The following is a 13,987-nucleotide window of genomic DNA, read 5'->3' as shown; positions in this document are numbered from 1 at the left end:
GATCTCCAGAGGTCCCTTCCAGCTGTGATTCTGTGATTTCCCAAAATGCTGGGTCACATGCTATAGCCAAATCTGAAATTTTTCCCAGGGGGCTACTGGCCCTCGCAGTGCCAGGCAGGGAAGCACAGTCTGGAGGTGGCCCAGATCCACAGGCAATTAATAGTTCAGTCAATCTGGGAGACGATTTCACTTCAATTATGGCTCCTTAAGGCAAAACTTTTAGCCCTTACTAGTTTTGAGACTTCTCTTACAGCCATCACTGAAAATATGATCTCATATTAATCTGCTTGCAAAATAGGCTCAGTGCTCCTCCCTTGAAGAGAGACAAACTGGGGGTCTGTTCCAGCCAAACCTTAAGCATACACTTAACTTTGTCATGCCTGTGCAGGGCCAGCTTGAATATATGATCCTGTAATGAGCAATCACAAAGCACAGTGGAAGTATGGACTGCTGAACTGCTCACTCCTACACAGTCAGGGAGCTGCACTGCATATTGGAGAACTAGAGCATACAGAATTAACTTCATCTTAATTCAGTCCTCTGAGTATGCCATAAAGTTCTCACTGGTAATACTGTCCTCTGAGAACATTATGACATGTCAGCATAGTGACTATTTTCTCATCTGATGGCAATGACAAACTGCCATAATGCAAAGTATAAAAAATTCAGACTCTTCTTAGTTCTGGTAACTACCATGCTATCAGAAGATGAGATTTTATATCTTTATTAAGAGAAATGAAAAAAACTATTTACAGCATGCTAACCAGTAAGACAAAAATGAACTAAAGTACCAACCAATCTACTACAATTTTCTTTACAGCTACTTACATTCTAATCATAGCATCCCAAACTCAGCTTGTCAAGTTACCCTTCAAATCAAATGCAAGAGAAAAATCCATCTTTGGCTGTGCAACTATAAACCCAGCCAGTCTAGTAAAGTGAGAGTTACTCTTCCATGTACTTGGCAAATCTGGGAGCAGAATTTACCACTCGATGTAAATATTTCTGCATAGTTTGTTTAAAAAAATTTTTTTTAAAAAAATCTTTCCTACTCCTCTCCCTGGCAGACTCTTAGAAAGTAGTAAATATGCAGATGGGCATAGTGATATATTTTGTATCAACATATTTTAAATGTGTGCATATGCATTAGCTATATAAATACATTCCCCAGGAAGTCTGCCAGTGGATGTACTACAAAGCCTTGTATGTTACATTTGGGTTTGCTTGTGCAGTAGCACAGCAGTGTCAGGAAGAACTGCTCTCGGCTTATTTGCTCTACAGCAGCTCACACTTACCTGCACACCTTCCTGTTTCTCTCAGGATGTACAAAGGTGCTATATTTATATGCCATGAGTGTGTATGTAGTGTACATATAAATATACAAATATATACACACATGCAAGAGTGTGACTCATAGAATGCTTTGGGTGGGAACCTTAAAGATCATGTAGTTCCAACCCCCCTGTCACAGGCAGGGATACTGTTTATTAGACTAGGTTGCTCAGAGCTCCATTAACCCTGTCCTTGAACACCTCCTGGGAGGGAGCATCTGCAGGTTCTCTGGGTAGCCTGTTCCAGTGCCTCACCATCCTCACAGTAAAGATTTTTTCCTAACATCCAGTCTAAACCTACTCTGTTTTAGTTTGAATTCATTTGCCCTTGTCCTGTCACAATGTGCTCTTGTAAAAAGTCCTTCTCATCTTTCTTGTAGGTTCCTTTAAAGTACTGAATGACCACAATTAAATAACCCCAAAGTCTTCACTTTTCAGACTGAACAAACCTAATTTTCTCAACCTTTCCCTGCAGAAGAGGTACTCTATTCCTCCAATCAACTTTGTGGTCCTTCTCTGGATTCAGCTGATGTCTTTTCTGTCCTGGGGACTCCAGAGGTGGATGCAGGTGAGGATCTCCAGAGGTGGATCCAGGTGAGGGTCTCACAAGAGCAGAGTAGATGGGCAGAATCCCCTTTCACAACCTGTTGGTCACGCTGTTTTTGACGCAGCTCAAAACACAACCAGTGCTGCCCAGTATCCCTACTACTCCACTCCACTTGCAGTATCTGCCTCTGGTCCTGTCCCCTCTCCCTGCTTCTCCTGCTCTGTAAAAAAATTGCTGCACAGACAGATTCCTGAATGCAAGTGGGGCAAGCAGGCCTTGCCCAAACTCTGGACAGACTGACTGGAGATTGGAGACTAATGAAGGACAAGGAGCGAGGACATCTGTCCTGCTGTCCCCTTGTCTTAAAGATTTAACAGTGTCATATTTCTTGCTGTGACTGGGCTCCTTTTCCGGTATCAGTATCACAAATGAGGCAAAGGGTATCGCACTTTTATCACTATTTACATGAGCACTGACAGATTGGGGCAACGGAGGAAGCGGCTGCAGTGCTGTGGGTGGATATGTATGTGGGGTATCATTATCCATGCACTACAGAACCAAAAAGATACTGCTGCAATGGAGCTATGAGAACCATGCTCTTCTACTTCATTGTGCAAGGAAAAGCCACAACAAATACTGTAGTGGGAATGCAGCAAAAAGGCAACTTTGTATTTAATTCTAGACAAAAAAAAAATCAATTTGTTTTGCAATGATGATAAGCTAGAATGAGCATTATGCCATTTCTCCCCGCCACCCCCAGCCCCTTCTTTAGAGCTACTATTTAGATGAGCTACAGTATTAAGAGAGAAGCTGTAAAGATGCTAGCTGCAAAAATAAAGGATGAAATAAAAAGTCAAGCATCCACATTTCCCCCAGCTGAAAATGAAGTTCTGAGGAAAGGGAGGAGGGAAAAGAAAAGGAACTTACCACGCTGCGAGTGAACTTTTCTAGAGAAGTTCTACGACCTTGCTCATTCTCTGGCTTAACAGGGAACGAAGTAGGGAGATAAAAATACAGAAAAAAAACCCTTCAGCTTAAATGCAGTCTTTTAAAACAGCAGCAAAATATAAGGAAGCAGCAAAAAGAAAAAATTGTTAAAAAATGTAAAAAGCAGAAATCAATGTTTGCAACAGCAAACATAAGAAATCAAAACACCTTAAAGAATGAGAGACTTCACTACTTGTACTCGCAGAGAATGTCACTTTTCCCCGGTGAGTTTGTTGAATGGTCCATATATGTCTGTGCATTGCTGTGTCTTACAGCTGTTGGTATTGATTTCTTGTTCACTGAATTTTCCTTCTGTTACTGTTCAAGCGGGGACGCCTGATTCTGGTTAACATCTGCCAAACAGCTATCAGAGGCTTCCATCTTCTTGTACAGAGAGATGAAAAAAACACAGTAGCTTTCACAATATTAAAAAGTAATGTCTGAGTGGACACAGCACTGGAAGAAAACCACCACTGCACTCACTGCCAGTAAACCTAGACTATTTATCCAAAGAGTAGAGGCATATTTCCAGTAAGTCAAAACACAAGACAGCAATATGCATGTCTTTGCAAGACAACAGAAAGATACAGACAAGTTCAATGCACTGATATTTTTGTACCTGGAGTACAGGACTATTCATATGGAAGAAGACATTCAATTGCACTGTGAGAAAACAAGTGTGTGCATCATGGCTTCATTAACATATCCCTCAGAAGGTTGCTCACTGCAGCGCTTCATTCATTTGGCACAAGGGAGATCTAATCGCCACTAACAAGGAAGAACTAAATAATTTATTGGCATGTTTGCTGGAATATCTAAGAGAGAAAAATAGTTATAGAGAAGAGAAGAAACTCAATGCTACAAAAGAAAGCTCACTGCAGTCAGGAAGCTGTGGGCTCTGCAGATTTCCAGGAGAGACACTTATTTTAATGTGGTGAACCAGCAAAATGGGGGTGGTAAGATGGAAGTAAAACTGCCATGAAGGGAATAAGGAGCTACATGTAAGGGAAAACCACAGTAATGATGGTGCATCACAATGCACTGGAAACAAGCACTGCACTGGAGAGCCACCTACCTGACATACCATCTGCCACACATTCAGCTGCAGTAACAATCCCCAGGACAAAGGACCAATGCAAAAATCGATAGAGAAGACATAAAGAAGCTAAAACCATACCAGATAAATTGGATGAGAAGTTGTGTAGCTGAGTCTAGGCAAAGCCTTTTGATTCTTCTGCATGTTTATCATAGCTTTCACTGTTCTCTGATGTCTACAAGGTTAGTCTTAAGCATCTTGTGGAGAAATGGGGCAGATCGTCCCTGCTGCACCACCAAATATGAGACCAAAGCATAAGGCCCTTTTAAGACAAGCAATATTTTTTATCCAGAAGAAAGAAACAAGCAACCTCCACACTTAAAACCAATTGAGGAAGCCACAGAATCAGCTTTGATGTCCCAAAGTGCTATCAAAAGTGACAGCTAGAGGCACATCATTTTAGCCCAGACAGAGAATGGAGCCAAGGCCTCAAAGCAAGTACCAAGGAATAAAGGAGCCTTCCTGGCTGGCAGTGAAGGAAGGCAGTGATGTACCCAGTCCAGTGGTTCCCAAAGGAGTATTTATCATGCATTAATCCAAGGGTTAATTGCCTCTCTTTGGATGTGAGAGGAGAGAAAAGGCAAAAGAAACATCAGCCTCTCTCTTTGGCTGAGTATTAGAGTCATACAAGTGCTCAGAGCATCACAGATTCCTTCTTGGAAGTAGCCTCAGTGGTGTCCCTACATCACAAGACAGCAGAGGTGACAGAGAGGAGCTGCATTCCTGTCACTTTGGCTGGACATGTCCCAGTGAGCAGGACTGAGGAGAGCAGTACCCAGCTGGGCACTGGGCCTCTATGCAGGTCTCCTGCAGGGGTGGTAAGACCCACCAACAGCCAAGTTACAGACACAATATCAGGAGAAAAAATACCTGAACAAAAGACTGAGTGTTCTGCAAGGCTCCTTAGGGGAGCAAGGCACTTGGGGTCTGCAGTATGATATTGCTGCAGGCTGGAAAGTCAGTGTCTGACCCAGCTGCATTTTGCAGGGGAGCTCTGGTGTGCACTGGGGTCAGAGGAGAGTGAGCTGCTACACAGGCCACATTGCACTCCTGCACTCCCTGTCAAAATTTAGAATCTCTGTTTTTTCTCCCAGCAAGGTGATGCATCTTCCTACCCAGCAGAAAGGCAGGATGGTGGTCTTCAAAGATGACGAGCACCTTGTTGAGGTGCTGAGAGCTTGTCTGGTGCAGGGCTCCCCACACAAGGCTGTTTGCTGCCTACCACAGCTGAGGACGTGTGGGGAAGCAGTACACAGAGCACTGCCAGCAGCTCACAGAAGTGCCTTGCAAAGCACAATCTGCAGTGCTTTGCACATTTGGCATGGCGGTGGCAGGCTGGGACCAGCTGGATGCGTGGAAAGCTCATCCCCATAGCATCCAGCTCTGAGTCAAAGCCTGACATTTTCTAGTGAAATAAAAAGCAGCTGAGGCAGGCTGGCTGCAGAGTGATGAGCTGGCTTGAGCAGTTTGAATGTCCGTGGGTGTGGGTGCTGGCTGCTCAGCTCGCTGGCTCTTCCTGTCTGCCTGCCCGTGTGGCTGGCTGCCTGCCGTACAGGGAATGCCTGCCCACAGCTCTGCAGAATGGCACTGAGCTGGAGAGGCTGCCTTGCACACCAGATGAAGGAAAATTAAAAATAACAAAGTGCAAAAAAGAAATAAATAATTGAAAGACTGAATCACACCTATCCCAGTCCTGGGAACAGACCTGGGGTGTGGACGCTGGAGCCATTGCCTGCTGCAGCAGCCACAGCAGCCTTTACACAAACATACACTGGGTGTGCAAAGGGGCAAGGGCAGACAAACATATGTGCATGCCAGGTCATGCAGTCCTCCCAGGTGCAAAAGATGCAATCTTTGCCAGTAAATACGCCAACAGACTCCATCAGCTAATGGCAAAGGACATATGCATTTGGATAAAATATAAAACAACCATCAGATGAAAACCTCTCAGCCCAGGCAGACAACAGAAAAGTAGAGCTCACCACATAGATGCCATTCACTAATTATTGACTGGCCTCTGAATTTTCTTTTTTTTTTTTTTTAATCATTTACCCAGCCATCCAAACTTTAAGTTCCTTTGTGTAGATTCTGCTTGCATGGAAATTAAGTAGAAGAAAACTTAAGAAAAACAGCTGACACTGACTATTAAAAGAAATTATGAGAAAATTACTCAGCATCTTTATAACATTCAAGTCCTGCCACTGAATCAAACTGGCCATGTGTGCCCTGATGGGACTGAGAAGGGGGCATAATCTGCAACAGAAACCTTCCTGGGCAATACAGAGCAGCTGGCAATAGGGGGTGTGGTTAAAAGCAATGCTTCAAAAGGTGTGTGCTTGAAATGGAGCCTGCTCCTCATGGCATGAAGCTCCTAAGTATTCCCTTGCTGACACTTTTTGCCAGGGATCTGAAAAGGGCTAGGGAAATACATTTAGAAAAGCAGTTTTCTGAACATAAGGTCTACAAAATTCTCTATCTCCCTCCCTCCACGGATTTATTTTGTTGGCTATCAAATCCTTTTTTTTTGGTATGAGACTTTAGGGTTTGAAGTGGGGTTTATTTTGAATGTGGTGAAAAATACTGTATTCTGGAGGGAATGGGATCAGATAAAAATAAAGGATAATAATATCCCTGACCCTGGGTTCAGAAAAGGCCAGGAGCAGGTCCTGGGCTTCTCAGGCAGTCACATCTACCTGTCCAAAGAGAGAAAGCAAAGGGCATGCACAGTGCTACCAAGTGGCCAGAGTATTTTGCATATATCGTGTGTTTATCTGAATAGGATCATGGTGAATTCACACTTCCCTGAACCAGCTGGAGAGCAAAACAATGTTCTAAACCAAGAAAATACCAACCTGCTCTTCCCTCAGTACTGCTGGGCTCACTCCCGTGGCTTCACAGCCTGTCTGCACTACAGCTGTGGCTGTCTTTCCAGGATGCTTCCCTGCCTATGGGCAGGGCTGGGTGGCAGGAAGCCACCACATCCCAGGTTGACATGAACACCAGCACTGTGACAGTTCAGCTGCCGCTTCAGTAATGCAGAGATGCCAACCAATGTCATTGTTTCACCTTTACAGTGAGTAATGGAAAGTACCTTGAGGTCTTTTCTGTTCCTTTCGCTCCCTTCTCTGCACAAATAAGTAGCAGAGCACATGTCTGGCTGCTTCTTCACCATTAACAGAAGTTCCTGTGCACTCACATCCCCTTCCATGGTGCACTAACTAATCTACAATGCTCTTTCCCCAGGGAATAAACCCCTGCTCTGCAGCCAAGTCACCTGCCAAAATGCCTCCTTGCCTTGACTGAGTAGGTTTGTCGCAGCACTTGTCCCGACAGGTGGATCACTGCTGTCTAAGGACATCCAACCACCGTTTTGGCTACTGTGGAGAAGGGCTGGAGGGCCATGCAGTGGTGATTACCTGCTGTAAGTACCCTGCAGCAAGGAGCATATCAGCAGAAACAGGAGCAGGTCAGTGCTTGACTGTGTAGCACCAGCAGGGCGTGTTGCATAGATACACAAATAAAAAGCAGCGAGTCGCTCAGGGATCTCAGCACATCCAGCCCTTCATTGCCGAGCCAGACACCTTCAGCAGATCCGTGATTTCTACCTGCTGCAGAGAGGGGGCTGGGAATGGAGGCCCAGAGCTCCAGTTGGGCTGGGCACATGGCCATTTCTCCTGAGGACAGGGCTGTGTTCTCATCTCTCCTCCAGCCTGGCAGGGAGGAGGCCTTCTGTTCAAGGCAGAATTCTACGCCCAGTTTTTCCCCTCTGCAGCTCACTGCTTCTAATCACACCCTTGCTGGAGGCCAACCTCATGTTCCCTGCTGAGCACCATGAATCTGCAGGATTCAGGCCAGTAATACTGCGGTTACTCGCAATAATGACACTGGGAAGAATGAAGGAAAAACATCTAAAACCAATTAACAAAATATGTATGTCTGGTCTGTATACAGCCTATGTCTGCTGTCTTGCATCAGTTAGTGGTGTGAACAATATGTTCCCCTCATAATTCTGTCATTGTATCTCAATCCCAACCCAGAAGTTCTCTCTCCATTACTGTACTCCCAGAACAGGCAGGGAAAGCTCTCACATCTGTGGTTATTGTATGGTGTGGAAGAAAGTAACTCTTCAAACTTACAGCATTTTACAAACACCAGAAATGTGAAGTATGTTTTGAAGCACTAATCAAGCTTTGGCATCTCTCTGCTGAGCAGGTCACTATTATTATTGCCCTTTGAAAAAGAGGAGGATATAGGGTGAACTTTTTTTTCCCCAAGCTCACACATGAAACTAAGTGGGGTAACCACAGAAAGCATACAGATTTTATGGTTCCCAGTTCTGTGCTCTAGCCACACAGTCTACCTTTCCCTTTTGCCTGCCCTCTCAGTTTGCCATAACCCAGTGCTGGAAGGCAAAAGATCCCAAATGACACAAACTTATCCACAAAACATTAATGTGGGAGCTGAAGCCATAGCTAATTTGCTTAGTGCAAGCAACTCTTTTTACCCCTCGTCCATCATGCTGTGCTTCTGACAGAACTTAGTTATGAAAGTAAGCTATGTCACATCAGTATGGTATACAAGCCATGTGAGGATAATGACATTGGGGAAAGACCGGCCTCAGAGAGATGTACTCATCTCAACTTAAAAGAACTGCAGTGAATTTCTGTTTACATCAGTAAATCCACGACTTTGTTTGCAGGCTCTAAACCAAATTCTCCATTCATGCAGGCTCTGATGTGTTACTGGGTTCCTCTTTTCATTCCCTTGCTTTCTACCTATTCAGAGGAATTTTAAAAGGCTGCCTCTCAAAGCTGTACCAAACATCCTAAAGATAGGACCAGGCAGTTCAGCATACAGAAATGACATGTCTTTCTATCATCGTCTCTGTACCTACTGTTTCCAATACATTCCAACACAGTGTAATGTGGTTGCAAAGAACTTTACAGACTCTGGAGTAACACCAACTCCCCTCCTGCATAATGTGCAGCTGCTGAACAGCACATCTGCACTGATTTACTCCTGCCTTTTTTGTGCCTTCATATGTTTACTTGTGCACCCACAGCTCTTTCTAAAAGAAACTTGATTCTTACTTTCACGGTTGCGTTAACATGACACCAAAACCTGCTCCTGCGGCAGTTTGCGGGGGGATGAGGATGTCATGCTGACACATCCAGGGCTTGATCTGACAGCAAACAAGGATTGCAAAAAAATAAACCTTTGGTTTGAATGGGTTTGGCTGGGAGGAGAAAGCTCTCCTGGCTTTCAAGCACATGTGCCCTCATGTTTTCAATGGAAACTGGGGGGTAGGGGGGCCATAAGCTGCTGGGGGTAGGAAGATGGCAGAGGCTTTTATGGTTTATACCATCAGAAGACTTTGCCTCACACCTCCTTCATTCCCCAGTCTCTGAACTAAGTCAGGTCTTCTAAATGTAAGCAGCACTGGTTTATGCTGTCTCAGACCAGACATTTTGAAACAGAAGGCTGACTGCTGCCCTCCACTACCTTTTGCTAATCCACCTGCCAGTAGTCTCAGGCACAGCAGACAGAGGGGCTTGTCTTCTTTTGTCACCATATGCATGCTTTTAGGGCATACAATGACAATCAGGACAAAAATACCACTGGGATTTCATTGTATTGTGCCGATGCAATGTAATTTGGCAGCACACAGAGAATGCAGCAGAAAAACAGCAGGGAAGATGGTGATGGGAAACCACACACTCAGGCTGCAGGAGTCAGGAATCAGTTTATGTGCAGTCCTGGGAGCCAAATGCAAATGGGACATACACGCATATACATGGCATGCACATGTACACAGACACACACATAGAGCTATAGGAATTAATCAGGAGTTGCAGGAAGCATTTGAGCACAGCCACAAACACAGAAACCAGTAGCTTATCTCCTACACCCTTTAGAACAAGGGGACTCAAGGACAGGAGTTGTAACCTTACATAACTATTCCTTTACTACCCTGATCTGGAGGCTCCTGACAGAATCATGGTGCTGGCAGAGCTCATGCAGATACCAAAAAGGCTAAGAAGAGCTCAAACCCAGATTTCCTGTGAGACAATGTGGCTGGAATTTTTGATTACTACATGCATTGCAATTATTTCCTGTCTCTGAGGAAAAGGAAGCATCTCTGGGGAGACAAAAGCACGGAAAAGGAGTATGGGAATTGCTGCAGGTAAGGCATCCAAAGGGAATATCACATGGTGAGACTAGGGAGGTAAAAACCTTTATAGGTGAATTTTGCACCAGTAATGAACAGATTGATGGGTTCTGCTTCTCAAATCACATACCACCTTTTCCATGAGAAGGAGGTAATACAATTTATATTGCCTACACTGAGTTTGGGAGACAGCTGTGCAAGACAAACACCTTCCCATAGTACTTTTACCTCGGATCACCATGTTTTCCCCAAAACTCATGCTGAGGCTGTTGCACATGGATGCCATGCCCCCAGTGAAGAAGATAAAAGTGTTCATTCCCTTCTTAAAGGAAAAAAAAAGCAAACAATATTTTCACTTTCACACTAGCAGCAAGCAGCAGGCGAGAATCAAGACGTGCTAAGAGATGCAAGCATGTCCTTTCCAACAGATACCTTCTTCTTTGCCAGCAGTAAGTCCTGGTAAGCGTTTGAACGCAGAAAGCGCGCGTAGCTGTCACTCTTCATCAGCTTGTAAATGTGCTCCTGTGGGATAAGGGGAATGAGAGACAGAGAATTGTTATCAAACCTCATTTAAACATCACAGGAACTTAAAACATGGAGAATTGGAAGGAAGAGAGACTGATCAGAGTTCTAATTCAGTCTGCTGTTATTGATTATCTGTGTTGTGGTAGTGTACACGAGGTCCATCCTGGGGCAGGACCCTGCTGTACCTGGAGCTGTATGAACACAAAACAGAGAGACAGCCCTCACCCCAAAGGCTGGCACACATTAATCACTCATCAGGATTATTCTGCAAAGATTGCAACATTCTGAAGTCCCCAGATTATAAGAAAGTGCCTACCCTGGAAAGAAGAAATAAACACCAGAAATTGTCTCATAGATAAGGTTTCATTTTACCAGCTACAGATACTTGAACAATCATTCAGCACTCCCTTTCTGTTCATGGAAGGGAACTGATACTTGCACACATTTCATCTCAACTTTAGACATGCACTTAAGTAAGCCAACATGTTAATGTCCTGAAGAAGCCCATGACTGTGATGTCTACGCAGGGAAGTGACATGATTAGCTCCGATGTGGATGGCTACATCCTATGTATAAAGTTACACTGGATGAGTCTCTCTCTTAGGGTCTTCTCTTAAGTCAAACTGCTGTCACCGGTTCGCTCTGAGAGCACTTACTATGTGTATCTTCAAGTGTATCTTCAAATTTAGAAAGTGGTGTTTCATTGCAGCAGAACTTAATACATACCCTTTTCTAATTTCCTTGCTAAGCTTTACTTTCTTGCTGAGAATCCCTTAACACAGTCAGCTTTTCTCCTAATTATCCCTGGATTTACAAAAGATATTATCCCAAACACCAGGAAAATAAAATCAAAATATTTTGACCAAATAATGACTGAGAACACACTAAAGGGCCCAAGAGAAAAACAGGCACCTTGGACCTTTCTCTTAGACTTTGCCCAAGGAAGCACTTTTATAGAGCCAATGAACAGTTTCATCTATAGTCAATTATACAACGTGAAATATTCTCTCCAGCCCTAAAGCAGTTGTACATGAAACTTTCGAAGAACCAAACCAGACAGAAGTCACATAGCTTATTTTAGCATGTTAACAAGCCAAGCAGAATTCCCTTATCTTCACCATCACAGGTAATTAGCAATGACCTGTCTATACACAGAAGAACTGCTTAATTCAGCTTTCTTACCCTATTTGGTGTAATCCTATGAGGGCTACTGGTTTTCTTTTGACACAGCATAAATGTATTCTTTGAGCTAAATCCTGGCATGGAACAATTTGTACTCGATAATTTCCATACTTGCTTTTAGTCTTGACAGATCCTCATTTGTGCAGCACTATCTATCCAAAGGACAGCATAAGATTTTGCAATAGAATTGATCAAATAAAGCTATTTAGCAACAGTCACCCTTCTTGCTTCAGAAAAAACACATGGTAGGGCACAGTTTCATTCTCCTCATGTACCATGTACAGCATTTCCATGAGATTTGATATCCAGCTGTGGGACATTTGTTCTATTTATGCAGGACAGAATGAGCCAAGTACTCCCTAAGACAAGAAGAGGGAAAATAACGCACATCATGGATATGATCATCAAAAGGTTTGTATTCTCTCTTAAATACTTCAGCTAGCATAAACTCAAGACTGTTGATTTAAAGCCAATCACACCTCAACCAGTTTGCCTGTACTGCTACATCTTAAGGTTTCCAAGGAGTCTCCATGTCCTCCTAATAAGTTCTTTGTAATACTTGGGAAACAAACCCACCTAACTGGTGCTTTTCCAGGACCATGAGGAGACTGATGGGCACCCTGTAGCCCATCAACAGGAAAGGGCCTGAGGGGTCTCCAGAGCCTTCACCCTCTTAATGGTCCTCTTTACAGCAGCCAGTAGATGCAAGGTGCTGGTGGGACAGGTGCTGAGGTGTGCAGGAAGGTGCTGTGGCTGAGCCAACATGGTGGGTGACAGGGATATTTATATTAACATTTTGCTAGATGTGATTAATTTTTTACTGTCTTTGGGCTCCAAATGATTTCTTTACCAGTGGTCAGACAACTGTGTCTGGTCTGAAACATGATGATAACATTTTTGGAAAGTAACTTCCAGTTTTCATTGCCACATAGACAGAAGCAAAGAACAACACATGAGGCTGGCCATACGACCCACCTGTATGCCAGCAACAACTATCATTCTTGCTCATGTCAAGAGAACTTAATATATTTGACCTTAAAACAGTATAAACTCAGTAACTGGTGGTCAGAAGGAGAAAAAATTGCTTTGATCCTGAGATGAAATAAACCACAAGCTGCCTTCTTAACTGAAGCCTTTCCCTGAAACAGGACTATTGCACAGCCACAGCTCTGCTGCCACTGCAGTTAGGTAATTGGTATGAAGCATTTTCTCAGCTTTTCACATCTTCAAATCACTAAATAACAAGACTGCTACCTTTCAGCTGATCACCACAGATATAATCAATCAGGGAATAACTATTCTTAGGCTTTGAATGCTAATGAAGAAAGAAGGTTGGGCATAGGAGACATGATAGCTTCAGAAGCAAACTTTACTTTTTAACTGTAAGAATTCAAAGGGCCTGCTTTCAACAATCCCTAGACTGAAGGCATGAATGATACACTAGTAATTTTTTTTACAACTCTGCATTTCTGAAGCACCTACTGGAAATCTGAGCCAGTTGCTCAGATCAGCAAAGACTGCCTTCCAATTTGCAACAGTACAGGACAACTTGCATTGCTACAGCAAAAATCCCTACTGAGACTGCACCATGAAGATTACTGCTAAAATTGTGGCTGTGGTGTGTGTCCAGCCCATTTACACACCAAATCCAGCTGCGGAATGGGAAAAGCCAGTGGCTGGAACATTTGTTTTGATCTGTAGCCTACTCTGTTCTTTGCCACGAAGCTATTTTCTCTTATGCATTCTAGAATCTGCAACTTCCTAGGGAGAACCTACAGCTACTGTTAGCAGCTCCTCATTCCATAAATACCTTGAAGGCTACTGGAGATCTAACAACTGATCATATTCTTCTGTGGAAGCCTGAGCAACAGGCAGAGGTGTGGGCTTGGATTTAGTTGCTCTGTGCAAATATGTGCAAATTGTCTTGTCCTTCTCTGTCATGGATTTTTAGTTCGCTTTGGATCATTGCAACCCTCTGGTCTCTCACTTCTTATTTTACTGAGCAGCTGGGTTTTTTTCCACCTTTTTACCACATGGTGGAAAGAAAGGACACCCACATTAAAGACTGAAATTTCCCAGTGCAATACACTTTATAAACATGCACAATCTCCCTGACATTACGTGACAGTGGTGGTAAGAAGTTTGAGCTT

The 13,987-nt window shown here is 43.7% G+C and overlaps 1 protein-coding gene across 1 annotated transcript in view; it reads right to left on the bottom strand.

The window, feature by feature from the left end:
• The window catches only part of RGS6 (regulator of G protein signaling 6), a 241,913-nt gene that overhangs the window by 12,765 nt on the left and 215,161 nt on the right, over nt 1-13,987 (bottom strand). The window contains exon 16 of the mRNA XM_005417659.3: nt 10,563-10,652. Within this exon, the coding sequence (XP_005417716.2) occupies nt 10,563-10,652 (90 nt within the window). The remainder of the gene's footprint in view (nt 1-10,562; nt 10,653-13,987) is intronic.

Source organism: Geospiza fortis, unplaced genomic scaffold (assembly GCF_000277835.1).
Source record: "Geospiza fortis unplaced genomic scaffold, GeoFor_1.0 scaffold54, whole genome shotgun sequence".
Taxonomy (NCBI): Eukaryota; Metazoa; Chordata; class Aves; order Passeriformes; family Thraupidae; genus Geospiza; species Geospiza fortis.
The sequence above is the reverse complement of the archived record's forward strand: the minus strand, read 5'-3'. Positions and strand labels throughout refer to the sequence as shown.